A 22,554-nucleotide genomic window follows, 5' to 3' on the forward strand; every position below is an offset into this window, starting at 1 on the left:
TTCCATGGGATTTGCTCTGAAAGCTGCATGCTCCCCGGAGGATGTACCCTACTGATGTTGGTGACCCCTTGACCTTTCCCTCTAGCGCACACCAGAGATCAGTGATATCAGCCTCTCCTCGCCACAGAGAACTGTGGCATCGTGTGTTTCTGTAAAACCACAAGGGATAGTGGGTTAACAAAATTATCAAAACGAAGTGGATAAAAGCGCCAAACTTTTTTTGAGGCCCCACAAGACGATGGTTTAGTGATGAGTCGTCACTTTTCACAGTTTGTTGTTTTTGGGGGCCATTTCTAGCCCAAGGAAAGTTTTTTGTGCAAAACAAATGCTTGCAATGTATTCAGAATCATGACAAACCCCTAGTTCGACCCCTCACATCCTACTTAAAGCTATACTGTGTAAGTTGCTCAACTAGTGGTCAGAGCTGTATAGCAAACCGCGGTCGCGTCCGCGTCTTTCGGCCATTTTTCGCCGCGGACCGGGCCTCTCACCCCCGCGTCTGCCTCCACCTCGCTGAGATCTGTCTTTAGAGGGGTCCCTGATTCCTGTATGTTCAGGCATTCCGGAGAAACAGACTCATTCACCCGAGTATGTTGTTGTTATGTTGAGGCAAGCTACTTCCTGAGAAGTCAGCAAGATGCGCCTGTGATTGGCCGGTAGTGTACCATGTGTTTATGATCTGCGATATGATTGACCAACGTATACACAACGTATACAGATGATGCAGATTACGTCATTTTGCCGCGAAATTCTCCCCCCCTCACGGCTCATAGAAAACATATAAAGAGAAGGCTTTAGAAGCTGAAATTAACGGAGTGGGGGTTCTAAAACTTTAGCGATTTAACAGTCAGGACAATTTTAAGATTTGTTTTATAAAAAAAGTTACATGGTATAACTTTAAAGCAGATTTTTTTCTGGGTATTTTCCTCCTTTATAGAAAGTCGATGGGAACCCAACTTGATATGAATAATTCTATGGGTAATTTTCAAAATAAAGTTTGGTACCCAAGGCTAAAATCCATCGTTAGGTCCTAAAAGTTTGACGCTTTTATCCGCTTCGTTTTGATAATGTCAAAAACCAGGGTTAAGTCAACACACTAGGAGGGAATGGAATGACAATGTCCAAAACCTTCCGTTTTTGTTATTTTGAAAATCATTTAAAACAGTGAAAATAGCCGATCTACAAGCACACAATCTGCTATTTTCACTAGTTTTGTGCAACAGTCTTGTATGATTGAGCATGGGGCTTTGCTTTACGAAAAAACGTACGAGTTTGAAACTTGGAGATAAAAGGTTTCTGCCCGACAGTGACGATATACTCTATATGGCATCAACGGTGTCAGAGCAGATCTACAAGCTCACAACACATCCATTTTTGTTATCATTTTTTAAAGTGGTTAAGTGTGTTTTGGCTTTTATAAATATTGAACAAATGAAAAGTATTAACAAGAAACTTCATGTGACTAAATCATAACTACATGATGTCATATGACATCATAGGACCTTTTTATGCCCATACATTCCCTTTTATGCCCATACATGGAGATCCCTGTCTGTAGAACCAGCCATACAGATATGGGCTGTCTTGGTCATCTGTCTTGGCCATATATGGATTCTGTTAGTGTGGTATGTGGCCGATGTGGCCTCCATATATGGGAATTCCCATATGAAGTCCTGTTAATAAAATAATAATTAGGGCTGGGATGCGATTACAAATTTTAATCTAATTAATTACAGGCTATGTGATTAATTAATCGCAATTAATCGCATTTTAATCGCACATCGATATTTGACCTGAGAAGCATTTTTTTTCAAGTAAAACACATTTTGTTGTACGAGTGAATCAACGAGTGAGTTTTTTAAATCTAAATTTCGCATCCACTGGGCCAAGCAAAGCGCTCTGATTGGCTACTTCTCCCTTTGCGTTTGTTGTCTCTTCTTGGTTGGTGCATCGCTATGATCGGTATGCCCCAAACTGAATGTTCTGTGGTGCAAAAACTAAGTGTGATTAAAGTGTGTTAATTCTTTTAATCGCGTTAATTTTCTGTAATTAATTAATCGCAATTAATCAGTTAAAGTCCCAGCCTTAATAATAATATAAGTGACCTTGATCCACGAGAGGCACCACCGAGCGAGCTAAGGCGAGCGGGTTGCCGCGCCGAACGTTGTGAAGGTCGTTAGAGCCGACTCAGCGCCGTTCGAGTTGCGTCCTGATAGGGACAGAATATTAAATAATGTTTTGGCGAGAGCGTTTGGCTACTGGCCAATCACAGCGCGTCCTTGCACCAGCTCCTCCCCCTCCTCTCCTCAGATCCGGTAGGAATAGCAATACTTGCATCTTAAATGGGGCGGCAGTGGCTCAGGGGTAGAGAAACCGTCATTAGAACACAGAGGGTTCCCGAAGGGTTCCCAGTTCGATCCCAGGCTCCCTCAGAGTTAGTGTGGAAGAGTCCTTGAGCAAGACTCTGAACCCCTAGTTGCTCCCAGTGAGCAGGTTGGTGCCTTGCATGGTTTCATCTGACATCTGTGTATGAATGTGTGCACAATGTAATGCACAATCTATGTAAAGCACCTTGGATAAAGGCGCTATAAACGCACCATTTACCATTTCAATATCACGTCATGCAGTGCAAGAACTGTGTTCCAAAAACAATGTGTGTGTGTGTGTGTGTGTGTGTGTGTGTGTGTGTGTGTGTGTGTGTGTGTGTGTGTGTGTGTGTGTGTGTGTGTGTGTCTATAGTTCTGGTGCTGCTCTTCGTCATGTGGATGAAGAGGAGGGACAAGGAGCGCCAGGCCAAGCAGCTCCTCATCGACCCTGAGGACGACGTCAGAGACAACATCCTGAAGTACGACGAAGAGGGCGGAGGAGAGGAGGATCAGGTAGAGAGACACACACACACACACACACACACACACACACACACACACACACACACACACACACACACACACACACACACACACACACACACACACACATAGACATAGACATAAAAAGGGGGCTTGAGCCCTTGCCCTTTTATCCGTCTGTAAACTGTGCCTTCTCTCCAGACCATGCATGCAGTTTTCACTATGGTGAAAGAAATGCCCTCTCTGTGTAGAAATCCATGCAGTTTTGCCTCATCTCCAGTAATGACTTGATTATGTTTAGTTCAGTGTGGTATCGAGCACCGAAAATAGCCGACCTCCAAGCTCACAACATGATGTGCATAATGCCCCCTCTAAAATGAGATGCTGCATCTCAAGAGGCGATTCTTTCAATATATTCAGACACAGAGGCAACATTATGAAGTATGATGGTGAGGACTAATATAGTACATATGGTATATAGGACGTTGTTAAACTGTATTTAGGGGTAAAGCATAAGTGATTTGTGAGGCCACACTGAACCTCATCTTTTCCCACCGGATTCCAATCAGTTCATCCTTGAGTTCATGTACAGTATAGATATTTATGCGTGGAGACGTTCTCTCCAGGCCTTTCTGAAAAAACGTAACAAACATACATTTCGACAGCCCCGCAAATAAAATGAGAAAAAAAAATGCACAAGGCCACAACAACGATATAGCTGTTGATGGCTTATACAATATTTTGACAGTTTTTCTTTCGTGCAAAACACTTGAATTCTTCACCCTATGCTTTCATGCAAAAGACCAGAAAACCTTGACTTCCTTTTCAAAACACTTACATATTTTACTTTGCATTCATGCAAAAACACTTCCATTTTTCACTTTGCTTTTGTGGCAAAACGCTTATACTAATACGGTTGCTGCCAACACATGCACACGTTCAAGTAACACACGGTGAAACATGTGCGAAGGTTCATTTAACTGTGAAGAGGTTAAAAACGGACTGCGTGGACGAGCACATTCACAGTCGGCCCCGCAGGCTGAGATTAAGTCCACAACAAAAGAGAAGCTCCGAAACGGGATTAATTGCTTTCTCTTTGAGAACAGTTCTTCGCAGCCCTTCACATGTACCACGCTGTGGCCTCTTAAGAACATAAGCTGTGCTTCTGTAAGCTAAAATAAATCCAGGCCTTTTTGCTAAGTACAGGACAAAGAATACTTTTTTGGAGAAAAAAAAAACAACAGCGGAAATGAAGGACATTGTTTGTTGACCACTGGAAGCGTTTGGACGGTGGAGATAAGTGCCTTGCTAAAAGGCACCTTTTTGTCACGTTCTAAATGTCCCCGTCTGCTTCGCGGTGGGGTTGAATGATGTCACGTAGCGACACAGCCTTCGTTCTCAACATCGTTTTGACTGCACGCATGCGGTATGAAAACGGTTTTACTAAAGGCATACACTGCGTAAACTGTGTGGAACAGCTATTTCAAGAGAAGATGGAGGCGCGCAGGGATAGCCTACAGTATATAGGTATGGGAACATACCTATATACATACCTATATAGCTGGACAAGTTTTCAGGCTTCACTTCTCTTTTCCTGAAGGTTTTCTACAAATGCAAGGTTTCTTTCCCTGTTTTGCCGTTCTAATTTGTATAGAGAATGGAGCGTGTTTTTGCAGAAACACGCAAACAGAAAGAAACCACTCCATTCCCATTGAAAAGCAAATTCCACCTTCATAGGTAGATGTAAACTTCTAAGTCTTCTAAGGTCATAAAAACGGTAGGAGGCTGTAGCCTGACAGAGAACAGAGACTGCAAGGTGATGGCAGGTTGAAGTGTAGGTGGATTGGTGTTCTGTAGGATGACCTATAGTGTGCAAGCAGAGGAAGACAGAGAAAAAGATCAAACGTTGGAAGTTTGAGAAGGAAAAATGCATGATATGAAGACAGCAGGACAGTGGCGAGGAGCGCGGTAGGAATGATCCACAGCACGGGTTCAAAGTGGGGGTGAACCTGCAAATCCTTTATGGTTTGCATCGGTTATGGACAGGTTGACAGATAAAGTCAGGCAGGAGGCCTATGATGTTTTCGGGGGACGTTGTGATGAGTAGCGAGACGAGGGAACAGGTTGAAGAGTTGCCTGGAAAGGTGGAGGCATCATGCACTGGAGAGAAGAGGAATGAAAGTAAGCAGGAGCAGGACAGAAAATGTGTGTCTGAATGAGAGAGAGAGGACAGTGGAACAGTCAGTGAGGATGCAAGGAGTAGAGATGGAGAAGGTGAAGGAGTTGAAATACATGGGTTCAACTACCCTATAAGTAATGGGGAGTGTATAGGAGAGAGATGAAGAGGAGGGTGCAGGCAGGGTGGAACCGATGGAGGAAAGTGGTCCGGAGTTGATCTGTGACAGAAGGGAACCAGCAAGAGGGAGAGGGAAGATGATTGTATACAGACATCCCAAGTCTCCCGGATGTTGCGGGAGTCTCCCGTAAATCAGCGTCTCCTCCCACACACCCGCGAGTGGCACTGAACCTCCCTGAAATCCCGTCTGCTCCCGAAAATGCCTGCCATATCCGGCTGGATCCGGTCTAGACACCGGATCTGCAAACACGCGATGCGTTCTCATTCGTCGTCAAACTGTCAATCTGGCAAAGAAATGACTATCATTCGCTGTGGGCGTCTAAAAGTGACCAACCACTGGTCTCAGATGCAGAGGGTTCTCAAGCGCGCTGCAGCTCGTAGCAGTAAACAGACAGGTTTTCTTAACAAAACTTGCTTAATATGAATAAAATAACAGTACTTAACAACTGTCGGTTCTTTTTCGCTGGACATATTACAACTGGACATATATGCGACGCACGGCAGCCTGCCGTGTGTCTCACCCTCTCACTAGAGAGTGACAGAACTTTCTCTCAAATAGGTAAGAAAAACATCATGCTATAAGTTAACACGATTATATTAAGCCTTAAATGGTTCGGCCGCCGTGCAGAACCGTTTTTAACCATTTTTACCCTAGAAAAATGAGTAAAATCTGAGAAAAAACGATACGCGCGCGTGCACATGGGACCTCCCGGAAATGCTGATCTCCAAGTTGGGATGTCTGTGTATAAAGACAGTAGTTCCATACTGTATGGCAGTCGTTCCCCAAACCTTTTAGCCCCTGACCCAAAAGAGAAATGACACATTCACCCAAACTAGTGAAAACAGCAGATCTGCAAGTAGACTGCATGTAGATTGTCTATTTTCACTACTTCTTAATTATTATTATGTTTCCTTTTGGACATTTCTTCAATGTGTTTCTTTGTTTGAAAATTACTTTTTTCTTATTATTTTTATATTTTGTAGGCAAAGACATTTTTATTTTTACTTGAGTCGTGTGACCCATTAAAAGTGGTCCGTGACCCACAAATTGGTCGTGACCCACTGGCCTGGAAATGCTGGCACACACCTAAAGACAGGAGGTGGAGCTGGAGGTGGCAGAATTGATAAGGCTACGATTCCATTGTGGTCCATTGTACTCAATTCAGCGATCAGTAAAACATGATGCAATACAGAGGATGCTACTGCCATGGTGTTCAACGAGTTGAACTAATTCACTTGCATTTTGAGGTCAGACATTCTTTTTAGTGTTACATTGGGGTGTACTGTACGCGAGTATTCCTACCGTAGGAGACGGGGTTGCATAAATTAGAAGGCGCGGCTTGTGATTGGCTGGAGCGGAGGTCTGGAGCGCTCGGCTTTGGTCACTTGGACTGCACGGGCGTTTATCGTGGGCTTGCCCAGGCCTTACGGCCTGGGCATAAATATAACGATTGCATTCACCACGGCTTCGTAACTCGCGCGGCCGGCCCTGGCCCGCTCTTCGCGGGCGCGAAGAGCAGGACCAAGGTCCGCTGGCCTTCGCGCCGCTTGCAATGTCGTGGACAATAACTGTGACATCTAACCATAAAACGAGCGCTCCTTCAAACACCGTCTCCTACGTTTGGAATAATAGCGTACTGTACACTGGGAGAAGGATTCTGAAAATCGAACTGCCATGTCAGAGGAGAGGAGAAGGAATTCATACTGTAAACTTTTCAAACTTTCAGTTCCTGTTTTTACAATAACCCCGACACGAACTTGTGTTGTTTCATAGCTGTGGCTCCCAAGCTTGTCACGTAGGCTACCTCCCCCCCGAGACACCTTACATCTGGCTGGGTCCCCCCAGCACCACGGGGAAAGAATGTAAAACCCTAGCATACATTAGCATACATTGTTACCGAGGGCATCAGCTGATGCAAGGTTACACCATGTGTGTGTGTGTGAGCGTGTATGAATGCAAGAGAGACACAGGCAGAGGCAGAAACAGAGTAAAACCCACAGGGACAGTTGCATGAGATGAAGTGAGAGAATGCCGCCATCATAGTACCTTAAGTCATTGTCTGGGGAAAATATAAGGAAAGGAAAAGAGCATCTACTGTAGCTGATTCTAGCTTACGATGGTGGCCAATGGCTGCCCTAGTAGGGGTGTAACGACATAGTAACTGAATTGAAACATCGATTTTAATTTGCAGTGATCTACTACAGGGGTCTTCAACGTTTTCAGCCAAGGACCCCTTAGTTGAGAGAGAGATGAAGCAGGGACCCCCACAACCTTTTCATAGATTCCATATAGTTACATCGTTTGACAGCATGATCATCAGTATATTTTGGATTCATGTTAATGTCAATACTTAATAAACTTGACTTTTCACTGTACTTAGTCTGCTCTTTTCCCCCTCCAAAGCTCTTTGCCAAAAATAGCCGATCTACAAGCTCACAACGCCTCGCAGCGCGTATCGTATTGTATCGCCAGCTTGTAGATCGGCTATTTTTGTCTAAAAAAAGGTTTCTATAACACAAGGTTTCTATCACACAAAGATTTGGAAGACCCCCTGTAGTAACTCTGAGGACCCCCTAGGGGTACCGTTTTGTATCATATCATTTTACAATGCAGATAATCGGTATCGAATCGTTTTGCAATGCAAATAATCGATTGTATAAGTATTGTGCCGTATTACGTTATCGTATCATGAATGAACCAATATCGTCCATGTATCGTATCGTCAACCATGTATCCTGATGCGTATCGTATCGCTATTAAATGTATCGTTACACCCCTATGCCCTAGCTATGTTGTTCCATTCATTTCAATTGAAACAGGCCCCGCCCACTGACTTGGATTGTTCGGCCACGGTTGTACTCAGTCAGAATCAGTCTTCTGTTTGTGCTCTGCCCCGTTTGTTTGTTTGTTTGTTTGTTTAGCAAACAAACTCTCACTTGTGGAAGTTTCAGAATGTGACAGCGACTCAAACCTGGATTTATGCTTACTTGTGTGCTTGTGTCAACACACCAAAAATAGATCTACAAGCTGTAGATCTCTGGCTATTTTAGGTTTGCCTCAGTGGTGTGTTGTGAAGAGCCGTCACTCTTCAGTAAGTAACATAAGTCAAATGTACACCGTTCCAGACATGAATAGCTAGTGTCCTTTTTCCCTCCTCGACACCAAATCTCTCTGCCGAAAATAGCCGACCTGAGAGCTCACAAAGCATTGACAAATATAATGTAGCTCAGTGGTTCTCAACCTGCGGGGATCTCCAGATGATTAACTCAATGTGCAACATTGTTTTCTCACTCAACAGTAAACAAACCAACATAAAGTTTAAGTGTATAGAGGGTATCTGCACATTTCTGAAGTGACAATTTAAAACCCATTTAGTGCTCCAGAAATTAACGGGTTAAAATGTCCAGCGTGCCTCTCGCTGGCTTCATCCGCGACCGTTCTCTTATTTTGAAGGCCAGAAGGCCATTGCGTAAACACTTCCGGTTTGACATCATTCACAGGAAGCGATCGTCATCCACATGCGGTTGTGTAATGGCCGACCGTTGCCTTTCAACATGTGTTTTTTTAGCGAGAATCTAATGCCACCCTTGGCTTCTAAAGTGTTTTTTGGAAATAATGGACATTAAAGATGAGATCGGCCGTCGGCCTCCATGTTAAGGGATTACTATTTTGTGCACGTGCATCCGTGATGATGATGAATCGGCGAGTCCAATCGTGCCAATCGTTTCCAACGGATCCTAGGGTAAGAACGCCAGCGTTACTCTATATACAGTATTTTTCGCGAGTATACTTGGGAACGGCACTCTAAATACTTGAGTATTTTTCACGAGTATACTTGGGATCGGCTAGAAATGAGTTAAGGGCTTTCTAATACCTCTAAAAATTAAAAATTAAACAGTGGCCAAATTGTCAAATATAAGAGGCAACAATTGTGAAAATAGCCGATTTAGATGTTGCGAGGCGTTGTGAGCATGTAGATCAGGTATTTTCACAATAAAACCGTGTTATACAAAATGTAATGCCTCAACTCTTAGTGCTCATCAGGGTGGGGGTCCCCAGTTAAAATATGATTATTTTTGGGGGTCGCGGCCTGAAAAGGTTGATAACCACTGGTCTAGCTGAAAGTTGGTCCAGAATAGCAACGTTTATTGGGTTTGTGTCGTTAAGCCGTTGTCGGGCTGGAAAGCATTGAAACAACCAGGCCTCAAAATGTTACGGCTTTCTGTTCGCGGCAAATAAGAAAGAAAGATCAATAATTATTTAGAAAGAATCTCTCTCTGGCGTGGAGGTTGGTAAACAGCGTTGTTCCGATGGCGCTCTGTATGCGCCAAGCATCGTTTCTCATCGTAGCGCTGATTCAGAGAGAGAGAGAGACAGAGACATCCTTCAGCAGACATGGATCAGTGCTCAGGTAAATGTAGTGGAACATTGAGGAACCTTCAACAGGGTAAGCAGAGTGATGGAGTGAGGAAGACACTAAAGGTCAGTCTGACTACAGTGTAGGGTGGATCAGAATCAACGACAAGACAAGGGGCAGGGAAAGGAGAGGTGAAAAAAATCTAATATACAGAATCTACATACATATATATACGCAGTAGGGCATTAACAGAATATTTGAATATATATATATTTTTAAATATTCTTCATGGTTTATACAGCTTGGCTAGATAGGAAGTCATAAGAATGAGTTGTCAATGCCAATGGTGGATGAATTTGTTAATGCTCTATACTGATGTCATGCGTCACGTTTCGTCTCCCGGAACGAATTACCAGTGGGAAAAAGAGCAGGCAGCCGGCAAACTCAATGTCATGATGGAGGAAGAGCCAGCTAATGCAACTGTCACTACTAGACGAGAATTGCTCGTTTTTATTGGATGAAAAGATATACAGTATATACATTTCCTGTCGAATATTCGACTATTCGAATAATTTGAGGTAGAATAATTTTGAATACTAAAAATCACTATTCATGAATGCCCTAATACACAGCATACACCAGCAGGTTCAGTACATGTGGTTAGACATTAACCTTGCGTCACAGGGCCATCTGATCCGGGATAATTATGTAGTGTTAATGCAGAAACAGCACCTGTTTGCACCTGTTTACCTGGTAACCAGGTAAGACATCTCCAGACGTCTTAAGAGAAAGGTGGCAGACATTGTGTTAAAAAAACGAATGAAAATATGCAACACCTGACCAGCCTTGGTGTGTGTGTTTTGTTCCAGGACTATGACCTGAGCCAGCTGCAGCAGCCAGATGCCCTGGAGCCAGAGTGTGTGAAGGTTGGGATCCGACGCCTGGACGAGAGACCCCTGCACCACGACCACCAGTACCCGCTGCGTTCTGCCGCTCCGCAGCCCGGGGACATAGGAGACTTCATCCATGAGGTACGTACACTATGTACTCACGTGGGGACATAGGAGACTTCATCCATGAGGTACGTACACTATGTACTCACCTGGGGACATAGGAGACTTCATCCATGAGGTAAAGTACACTATGTACTCACATGGGGATAAAGGAGACTTCATCCATGAGGTACAGTACACTATGTACTCACCTGGGGACAAAGGAGACTTCATCCACGAGGTACGTACACTATGTACTCACATGGGGACATAGGAGACTTCATCCATGAGGTACGTACACTATGTACTCACATGGGGACAAAGGAGACTTCATCCATGAGGTACGTACACTATGTACTCACCTGGGGACAAAGGAGACTTCATCCATGAGGTAAAGTACACTATGTACTCACATGGGGACAAAGGAGACTTCATCCATGAGGTACGTACACTATGTACTCACCTGGGGACAAAGGAGACTTCATCCATGAGGTAAAGTACACTATGTACTCACATGGGGATAAAGGAGACTTCATCCATGAGGTACAGTACATTATGTACTCACCTGGGGACATAGTGTACGTACCTATGTACTCACTTCACCTGGGGACATAGGAGACTTCATCCATGAGGTACACTACACTAAGCTGCGTGCGTGCGTGCGTGCGTGCGTGCGTGCGTGCGCGCGTGCGTGCGTGCGTGCGTGCGTGCGCCCCCCCCCCCCCCCCCCCTACGATCAGACAGAGAGTGACTCAAGCGAAAGACTTAAGCGAGAGAAACAGAGGTTTAGAGAAGGAGAGACGGAAAGCAAAAGAGAGAGAGACATAAAGAGAGACAGATCGACAGACAGACAGACAGGGAGTTTTTCAAAAGCAATTTTATTTTCAGTTGAACATTATGTCCTTTTTGTGGTGCAACACTGGAGTTCAATGTCACATGAATGAGCCCTCAGAGAGAGAGAGAGAGAGAGAGAGAGAGAGAGAGAGAGACACACACAAACACACACACACACACACACACACACACACACACACACACACACACACACACACACACACACACACACACACACACACACATGAAAGCATGTGTAATCATTCATTAGGTTTGCTAATAGTCCGGATTAGACTGACAGTCTAATTGGAGGTAAATCCGTTGGAGTTCAGCTAATCCTACACACGGCTAAAGGCACAGTTCAACCGTTTCATCATTCTTCTGGTGTCGTGAGATACGCTTGCACTAAAGATGACGTGCGGTGCAAGACTGGTTGTTGAGATATCTTAACCAAACACAAAACAGCCTAATAACCAAATAAACGTTGTTTAAAAATTGTTCTTTCCCTGTATTCACAGTAAATTCCGCATAAATGTGTTTTTTGACAACTGGTCTAAACAACAGTGTCTGACACCAACACTCGTGCCAAAACGATACAGGCACCAGAAATGTATTTATTTAATTAACTATGTTGGATTGAAGTGCTAAAATGTATTATTAGCACTTTCACAACAACCGTGAACAACTGAAACCTGGACCTGGTCTGGTGTAATCTTGTTTAACTGCTCAGACTTTGAAATGTCTCCAAACTACTGTTACTGCTTGATGATAATAACAATGTCATACACAGAGCACAGTAGCCAGTATGTTAGAGCAACTGTCATAGACAGAGCGCAGAACCCCATACGTTACTGTCATTCACAGAGCTGAGTAACTGTCATAGAATTTACAATTTATGCATTTAACAGACACTCTTAATCCAGAGCGATTTACAATGAGTAAGGTAATACATGAATATCAACATCAATACAAGGTAATACCTCAATACATCAACATCAATACATCAAATGCATAGAAATAGTAATCTAAGAAAAAAAACATAGGTAGACCAAGCACCTAAAAACGTATAAAAATGCTATCTAAATTACTGTAAGTGGTTTCCAGACGATACGCGGTCACCGCCTCCTAGTAATTTATTTTCAATGAGAGGCGGGCGGCTATTTCGGCCGTGCAGTGAAGTTTAGAGGTGGCGAGGCGAGCGGGCGCAGTCCCATGAAAATCCCCCGCGAGCTTGCTCGTTTGTGCATGCGCACGCGGGCGGCGAGAGATGGATTGTGTTCATCTTTGTGAAATAACCTGCAGCGTTTACTCGTTGAGCGAGTGTGTTTGTGTATCACCGCGGCGCGGTCCCCGCAGATCCAAGCCGGAGCCCCTACGGCAACCGCTGCCCGTCTGTAGAGCGTCTTACACGTATGGTCATTGAGGGTAGGCGGGTGCTACGGTAAGTCCTATGGGCTAAGGTGGAGTCTGAAGAAGTGAGTCTTCAGACCACTGCGGAAGCGAGGGAGTGAGTGTGTCATAGACAGAGCGCAGTAGCCAGGACCTCTCAACAACCAGATCAAAGTCATTGTCGGCGTCTACAGTGTGGTTCTAGGAACTCAGCGGCCCTCCTTCTTGGCAGCGAGGTGCTGTCATCGACGAGAGCAAATCAATGTCGTCATGTTTACCCTGCTGTGTGTGTGTGTGTGTGTGTGTGTGTGTGTGTGTGTGTGTGTGTGTGTGTGTGTGTGTGTGTGTGTGTGTGTGTGTGTGTGTGTGTGTGTGTGTGTGTGTGCGCGCGCGCGCGCTTGCGTGTGCATGTGCGTGCGCGTGTGTGACAGCACCCCGCATTAAGACATCTGCCGGGCGGGGGCCGTGAATAATGAGGAGGGAGTCGTCAGCGACGCGCTAGTCGATCTAGCAGACAGCTTAATCCTACAGACATGACAAGCCCATGGCTCTTTATACCCCCACTCCACACGCACGCACGCACGGCGCACGCACATGCACATATCCCCCCCACCCCCGGCACTCCATTCTCAGCCTAATTCCCGATGCTCTCAGTGCGAGGGTTTGTGGAGAAATGACAGCCAGAGTCTTCAGATGACAGAGTCGGGCCGCCCCGCGGAAAATAGATCAAAATACACCCCCTTCCCTCCTACCTTCCCCACTCCCACAGGCCTATCAGATTGTCTGTGTTAATTTGAATGTCGTTGAGTGCAGATGACGGCTAATAAAATAACACCCCACTTACCTGTCGCAGATGACAGGCGATAAAATAGCACCCCGCTTACCTGTTGCAGATGACAGGCGATAACACTGCAGAGTTTGTTTACAAGCCTGTAACAGGATGTTAACTTTGACGCAAAACGTTCCTGTTGCCAAATGACGTCATGATGACGTTAAGATAGCGTCCTCCGGTGACTCGGTGACCTTCAGAACTAGGCCAGATCACAGCCCATATGGGGATGATCTTGACGTCATTACCAGGACGTCATATGGACTATAGGATTATTGTTATTGTTTGTAATGTTAGTTGAAAGCGCTAAGAGTTGAGGAATTAATTTGGCATAACATGGTTCTATTAAAAATAGCAGATCTACATGCTCACAACGCCTCGCGCTGCGAGGCGTTGTGAGCATGTAGATCGGCTATTTTCTCAATTTCTGCCTCTAATATTTGACAAATTGTCCCATGTTTAATTTGTCATTTTAGAAGTATTAAAAAGTCCTTAAATTGTCACTTTAGAAATGTGCAGATACCCTCTATACACTTAAACTTTATGTTGGTTTGTTTACTGTTGAGTGAAGAAAACAATGTTACACATTAAGTTAATCATCTGGGGACCCCCAAAAATAATTTGGGGACCCCCCTGGGGGTCCCGACCCACAGGTTGAGAACCTCTGCTCTATACACACTTAAACTTTATGTTGGTTTGTTTACTGTCGAGAGAGAAAACAATGTTGCACGTTAGGGTAATCATCTGGGGGACCCCCCTGGGTGTCCCGACCCACAGGTTGAGAACCACTGGTCTAGAGCAGTCAGCCGTGCAACTTCCACTCGTAGTGGAGTAGGGGTGTCAATCCTCTGCCATCACAAGTATAGAAATCCCAGTGTGTGCATGTGTGTGTGTGCGTGCCCGTGCATGTGTGTGGGCTCTTGTGGTTGTAATCTGCTGTATCTCAAGAGATGGAGCGTACATCTGTCCTGGTTGACCCTAATCCTCTCTCTTCCACTATAATCCCTTCTTCTCTGTGTCACCCTGCGCTTCCCGCTTACACCCCTGCTAGCTATCCATCCACACTCTGCAATCCTCAGGTTTAATCTGACTCTAAGGGCGGACACATGGAACCGTAGGGGTCCGTAAAAGGGTCTGTTTGGTTCCAACTCTCAGAGTTATAGACACTTTACAGAGCAGCTAACAGATTTTCAGCTCAGTGGCCTTGTTGTTAGAGTGTCCGCCCTGAGACTGGAAGGTCGGGGTTCAATTCCCAACCAAAGACTATAAATGGTAAATGGTGCATTTATATAGCGCTTTTATCCTAAGCGCTTTACAATGTGCATTACATTCACCCATTCACACACACATTCATACACCGGTGGCGGTGGAAACCATGCAAGGCACCAACCAGCTCACCGGGAGCAACTTGGGGTTCAGTGTCTTGCCCAAGGACACTTCGACATGTAGACAGGAGAAGCTGGGATTTGAACCACCGACCCATGGATCATTGGCCAACCCACTCTACCTCCTGAGCTACAGCCGCCCCATAAAAAAATGGGACCCGGTGCCTCCCTGCTTGGCACTCAGCATCAAGGGTTGGGTTGCGTTGTAAGTCCCTGAGGCATACTGTACTAGAGCCATATCCAGGACGTTTAATTGTACATCAAGCTGCCTCACACTACAAGCATTGGATCCTCATCCTCATTTCTCATGGTGTCTACTAGTTTTGTCTTACCAACAGCAAGGGGTAGTAACTTTCACTCAATTCACTTAGCCTAAGTATGTTTTTGAATGCATTATAGTATTTTTAACAAGACTTTTCATTGGAAATCAATTATATTTGTGAAGCAAAACATTTCGCTTTTATAAAAATTAAATCAATCAATTAAAACAAAGACACCAAAATCAGCGAGTGCTCTTGGACCGACCGATCTTTTAATCTCCTCTCCTCCTCCTCTTCTGTTCCAGGGCCTGAAGGCAGCCGACAACGACCCGACAGCGCCCCCTTATGACAGCCTGCTGGTGTTCGACTACGAGGGCAGCGGCTCGGCCGCCGGCTCCCTCAGCTCCCTCCACTCTGCCTCCAGTGGCGGCGACCAGGACTACGACTACCTGGGCGAATGGGGACCGCGCTTCCGCAAGCTAGCCGACCTGTACGGCGGAGGGGACGATTAATTAGCCTTCGTTCGTTTTTGTTTTTTTCGACACCTCCCCCCTTGCTCCCCTCCCCCCCACCTCGCTGTTGTGGGGGGGTGGGAGGGAGGGGAATCTGGAGGGAGAAGAGGGGAAGTTTTTCGGTTCGGGGGGAAAGGAATGTGAAGAAGTGGCACTTTTTAAAAATAAAATACAAAAATTCTCGTGGGGAAAAGGCTCTGAAAATGAAGTTATCGCGGAAAAAAGACTGCGTCTAAGGAACTGTTATCGCGGGAAATCCCGCGTCTGAGGAACTGTAACGACAAAGGGGACCACAGTGGGGTGCTGTTGTTAGCGCTAGCTATAGCTAGCTAGCTAGCCAACCCCCCCGGCTAGCACACACTTGCACGCGGGAAAGAAAAGCCTGCGTTGTTTTTGTTTTTTTCGAGGCTGCGAGCGAGCAGCTGATTGGGTTACAGCGGCGGGGGCCGATAACGGACACTTAACATTTACACTTGAATCTCACAGTACAGAAGCACCGGGGTCAAATGTGCCTTTTTGTACATTCGTTTAAATTGTGGTTTAAAGTTCTTTTTTGTTAAAATGATTTTTTTTTTGTTTTCCTTCACTGCTTTAACGCTCCTGACTTTTGTGTGACGGTGAACTTTGACTGGACACGCGGAGGAGCGATTTCACCACGTCAGCGCGTGTTTTGGGGTTCCGCCCCCTCATTGTGTGTGTGTGTGTCTCAGTGTGTGTGCGTGTGTGAGTGTGTACTTGTATTACTATACTTGTGAGGGCCAAATGTCCCCATATAGTAGAAAAGTAAATCTCACAATTGAATTTGGTTGTTTTATGGTTAAACGAAAAAGAAGGTTTTTAGATTTAGTCTTGATGTATACATTATTTGCGTGCCGCTGCCGCACACCTAAAACAGCTGTTCTACCGTGTTGTGATCTTGTAGATCGGCTTTAATTGTGGGTGCGACACCAAAGCACGCGACACCAAAGCACGCGTCAACTGAAGCTTTAGGGTTAGGCTTTAGAGTGGTAAGAAATGGTAAAAAAAAATGGCTTATTACTTAATTGCCACATTTTGACAACCTCACAAGCATAGTAACACAAATGTATGAGTGAGTGCGTTTTTTTTATATGGATAAACACTGGATGAACACTACGGTTGGGCAGAGCCCACTGCAAGAAGAAGAAGAAGAAGACAGCTCTGGTAGATGTCATCGGAGTTCTGATGAACTCTGGTAGAGCAGTGGTTCTCAACCTTTGCGACCCCCAAAATAATCATATTTTAACTGGGGACCCCCCACCTTACGAACACTAAGAGTTCTATTGTGTTCTATTGTGAAGACAGCCGATCTACATGCTCACAATGTTGTGAGCATGTAGATTGTCTATTTTCACAATTTCTGCCTCTAATATTTGACAATTTGGCCAATGTTTAATTTGTCATTTTAGAGGTATTAAAAAAGTAATTAAATTGTTACTTTAGAAATGTCCAGATACCCTCAATACACTTAAACTTTATGTTGCTTTGTTTACTGTTGAGAGAGAAAACAATGTTTGCAAGTCATTAAGTTAATCATCTGTGGACCCCCCAAAATCATTTGGAGACCCCCCTGGGGTTCCCGACCCACAGGTTGAGAACCACTGTTGTAGATGTCATCAGAGGACATAATGTCTCTCTGGCCTGTGGATCCAGCCTGCTTGCTACGTCCTTTGTTTTTGTTCTTTCTCACTCCGCCTCACAGTCTGGAAATAAACCTCCTATATATCTCGGGAAAACAACTTCTGATTGGTCTGTGGAGGGGGGCGGGGCTAATGTTGTCCAATGTAAAACTCGAGTCACTTCCCGACTTGCCCACGTAACGGAAATACGAGTGGAATGGGACCCTGTCATAGACATAGAAAGGTAGACTCCGCCATGTGCATCGCACGACCAAGGGATTCTGCATCGCTTCCGCGTGCGTCACAGAAAGGGAAGTTGGTAGGCCAATCAGAGGCAGGTGGGGGCGGATCTTTTCGTACACAGCCTCTAAGAACGGCTGAGCCGCGCAAAGTCCCGGAAAAGACGCGCAGTGATTGGCCAGTAGTCACTTTGACTGCCAGCGATCCCCCTGTTTTTACATGTGGCTCCACTGAACTGCAGAGGCGGATGAGGTATCTAGTGTTTTATATCCTATGACCCTGCTGGCCAGACCGAGAAGTGAAGGAGAAAAATACGGAGTGTAGCGACTCAGGCTGGCTCCCAGGCTAACCGCTCTCCCGTAGTCGCTCTGAGTGTCACTGGATTCTACATGATGTTCACAATGTCACATCCAGGGCCAGGTTTGATTGATCAAACGAGCCCTGACAAATCAACACTGTATTCGGCTGCTGTTAAACTGTCATCCAAGCTGCCGTTCCAAACAGACTTACAAAGACACAGCTTATTTCACTCGCAGAGTTTGTGATTTGGAACGGCAGCGCAATGTTACTGTTATGTCTTTTTCCTTTTCTTTGTTTCAAGACAATGGCAAGGTACATCTAAGATAAATACATGTTTATCTGAGGTAGGCCACATATAATGTGACATGCATGGATTGGATTCCCCCCATCCCTTTTTAATATTATTATAATTCTTTATACAGCTGCCATGAGCCAAGTGTGAAAGATATTCTTATTTGCAGAACTATGTCCGACCAACACCACGTACTGTATGTTACTGTTAGGTCGAGCTGACCTTTGTTTTCTGTCAAGGGAGCAAACACACACAAACCACATGGAGGGTGAGAGGTAATAATCATATTGACTTACTTGCTCCCGGTTTCAGCTCAGCCCAGGTGATGGCTGGCTGCCCACAGAGGAGTGCGGAGCAGTTAAGGGGGGTTGTTAGGTGGCTTGCTCAAGGACACTTCGAGCAGTCATATTCGTCGGCCAGGCCCTGGAATCGTACCTGGGACACCTGGGGACTGTGGCTCCCCAGGTTCCCCTCTCTCACCATTCAGCTATGTCAACATGTGGGGTTCTAGGCGTCCCCAGATAACTTAGTGACTTTTAGGAACCAAAATGGACCCTTAAGGGCTCGAATTGGCATTTTTGAGCATCCATTTTAAAGCGCAAAACATGCTCCTTCTGACATCCAAACTTTTCTTCGGAAAGGGAGGTGATATAACCACAAATTCGGATGGTCGTTCCCAGAAAATTATGGGAAAACCGGGACAGCTGGTCTGAACAAGGTGTTACTAAGCAACGCGAACGAAGCGAGGCGCCTCAATGCTGACCAGCGCCACCAAAGCAATGCGATTCAAGTGACTAGAAAGCAATTTTATCTTTCGGTGGGAAACGCACCTTGACTACTGTACTGTATGTCCTGGAAGTAATTATGTGTGATAAACCATAGAAGAACACATGATTTCCCTATGACGATGTATGACTGAAACATGAACTGTATCAGCCAAGAAATGTGTGGTTAGTTACCATGGTTACCATTTAACTGGAGAACAAGGAATTGTTCTTTTTTTTCCTTTTTTAAGCGACTTAGCTCAATGATGACTGTCACTAGCGCTACTGGAAGGGACCTAATTCCAACCTCAGTGCGATTGGCCTCACACCACCGCCGAGCGTTTACATCAATCCACGACCGGGAATTGAACTATAACCGCTTATCCGCTTGATACCGGTGTGGTGTTTTTTTTTTCCTCTCCGAACGGAAACGGACACGTCCCTCTCCTGAGCTCCTCCTAGTGGTAAACAGAGCCATTACGACAGAGCTGTGTGTTTCTTTTTGTTTCTTTTTTTTTTTTTTTCGTCAAACATTTGGGCGGTCCTAGAGCTGATGAGACCATGTGTACAGTAACGTTAAGACTTCTAGATAGATCGCTTCTGTTGTTTTTTTTTGTTTTTTATTTTTTTTTACGTTTTGCTTTCACCATGTAAACTTATGCAGCCGACGGCTTATAAAGGGAGTAGTTAGGTCCTTGCCGTGTAGCGAAGACACGCCCCTTTGTTGCACCTCGGGAGACGGATACGATGCAAAAACGAAGGCCATTTTGTTCCTCTCGTCTACTGATTTGCCTTAGTGTCCTCTGGTACTCTCTGATTGGTCAAGCCTGATTTAGACTTTGTCCTACGCCGACGCCGTACGCTGCTGATAGCCGCCAAACAACAAGCCTGCGAAGCGTCACGACCGCAAAGCTTGTCGGTAAGATATTTCCAGCGCACGCCACCGCCGCGCGACAGAGAATGAGTTGAGCGTAAACCTTCTGTAAATCTTCAATATGTACAGATTGTATTTTTTTTCTCTCGTTGTTCTCTTTTATTTTTGACTGTGGTCTCTGAAAAATGACATGCTAATATCTTGACCTTGTATATGTATAATTTGGATTACAAATTAAAACATTTTTGCATGTTGACATTTTTTTTTTTTTATTACGGCTTGCAAGGTAGGTGACACAATTTCACAAAGATGTTAATTGATTTAATAGAGGGTATGCGCGTGACATCATCATCATACCAGGAAGTTATGCAGGAACGCCTACTGAGTGGCAAAAAAACTACTTTCTGGCCTTGACAGCTCATACATCCAAACAGAAAGGCATTATCTGATTATATTAAACAACATTAAATGACGTTAAACTCATTTTGCTACTCACTTTGCCACTCGATTTGCCACTCGATATGCCATTCACTTTATGCATGCGCATACCCTCTATAGATAAAGTGCACGCCTGTGACACACTTTAGATTCATTTGTAGCCTACGCCTGTAATTCACAAACACACTTTACCAACAAATCCCCATGTTCAAGTATGCCTGCATCTCATCTTATCATATTCATCAGGCCAGTGGTTCTCAACAAGGTTGTAAACCACTGCATCAGACTTTTATTTATCCTGGTCCCATTGAGATGAAACATATTGTTCATGGACAGCAGCAATACCAAAGTTGCAACAACATAGAAAACAAATAACATCGAACAACATTGAAAGCAGATACGCACCGAATCAACATAACTTACTTTTGCAATACTACTACTTGTACTTTCACTTGGATTCTTTCAGCAGCAGTACTTTGACCCTAGAATCCCTATTCTGGAGGGGACATTCACTGAAAATAGCCGGTCAATGAGCTCATAAGGGCAGACCAAGTACAGAGAGCCAATGATGGCCAATAAGTTCACTGAATACACAAGGTTTCAGTGGCTGAAAGACCTTCTGTAATTGAGATCAGTTTGTTGAGCTGCGGACATGCCTGCAAGGGGTTCAAAGCACATTAAGAGCAGCACACTGCCTTCACACTACTAGAACAAAAGCTACGAAACGACGCAGTGTGGCCAGGCTGCTACACTGGAGGGCTGTGGACAGTTCAGAAACCTGTCTACCAGTGACATCATCAATTGCAAGTGTGGTTGCCGTGACGTGAGTCACACTTGCAAATATCTCTATCTGTCAGTCCATGTCCCCATTTGAGTGGTGCTAACCATTCTGTCATTGTCCCTTTTATGCCCATATATGGAGATCCCTGATGTCAGCAATATAAAGCCCATATCTTGGAATGCCCATAATGTATATGGACATACTGTGTCAGTCTCATGTGGTCTGTGATGTCAGACAGCTATGATGTCAGTCATCTCCATATTTGGGAAAAGTTGAAATTGTATTGTTACATTTTTAATTAAAGTCAACGGAGAAGATTAATTCACAAATAAATAAGTAATATAAATTAAACCATATAATGTATCTCTTAGCAAAATGCAAGGAATCGATTTCCGGAATCGATCGATTTCACATATGGCCCAAGTGCGTGCCACCAAAACTGTGGGAGGAGCATGGCAAAATAAAGTATAGGAGGGGACAGAAAGATGGATGGATTAAAGTCGGACAAGTAGGCCTACTATTCTAACCACCCAAACCACCTTTCTCTTCCTGCGAAGTTAGCACAATGAAATAGAAGCCATTGGGGCGCCTGCTGGCCTACTGGTCCAGGCGCATACCACTTAGGCATTGCCACATAGACATTAATGCCTGGCGTGGCGTCACCGGTTCGATTCCTGATCCGGACGACCTTTGCCTCATGTCACTCCCCATCTCCCCCCATTTCCTGTCAGTCTACTGTCCAAAAACAAATCTTAAAAAAATGAAATGGAAGCCATTTTTCTTGCATCAATAAAAAATTTAGTTACATTTAAACTTGTTTGAAATGACCACACCTTCCTCCCTGTCTACTAATGATGTCACTGGCAGGTTTCTGAACAGTCCACTGTCCTCCTCTGAGACCCAGAGTGAGTAGAAAGAAATGGTGACATTTTATAATGACCGTTAGTTAATTAATGATCGTTAGCATTAAATGGCTGAAGTGGCCCTTTAAATTAATTAGTTTTAATCTGACTTTTGCACTCTTTTAGCTTTGTTTTTTCCTCTTTCCTACTGTAGAGGAGTTCAGCTGGGGTTTCATTTTGGTTTTAATTAATATTTACATGATGAGGTTGTTCACTTCTGGCCTTTTATTGGAGTATTGAATGCTTTAAATACCAGCTGGCTTCACATCTATAATTACTGTGTTAATCAGTAAGGACATATTGATGACTTCTAAATGCCAAGTTGTTTTCCCCCCCAGACTTCTATTAATGAAGAAAATAGCTGTAGTCTGATATCTCATACTATTTAATATAGCCTACTGTTTAAAGCAAGGGGGTGTGCACAAGAAAAATGTAAATACCTTAAATGCACCCTTTGGACTTTAATAAAGTCACATACATTACACACCCTTTGGATTTTAATAAATTCACATACATTACATTTACTATTTTCTTTTTCAATAGCCTTTTGTTGGAAGTATAC

General features: G+C 44.5%; 1 protein-coding gene across 1 annotated transcript in view; it reads left to right on the forward strand.

The window, feature by feature from the left end:
* The window catches only part of LOC308297782 (cadherin-2-like), a gene marked incomplete at both ends in the record, with an annotated part of 63,243 nt that extends 47,479 nt beyond the window's left edge, over window positions 1-15,764 (forward strand). Inside the window, 3 exon segments of the mRNA XM_080741349.1 lie at window positions 2,740-2,879; window positions 10,433-10,594; window positions 15,558-15,764. Coding sequence (XP_080597475.1) covers window positions 2,740-2,879; window positions 10,433-10,594; window positions 15,558-15,764 — 509 coding nt within the window.
* Window positions 15,765-22,554: the final 6,790 nt, after the last annotated feature.

The sequence above is a fragment of the Nannobrachium achirus genome (assembly GCF_963921795.1).
Source record: "Nannobrachium achirus genome assembly, chromosome: 1".
In the NCBI taxonomy this organism is placed as follows: Eukaryota; Metazoa; Chordata; class Actinopteri; order Myctophiformes; family Myctophidae; genus Nannobrachium; species Nannobrachium achirus.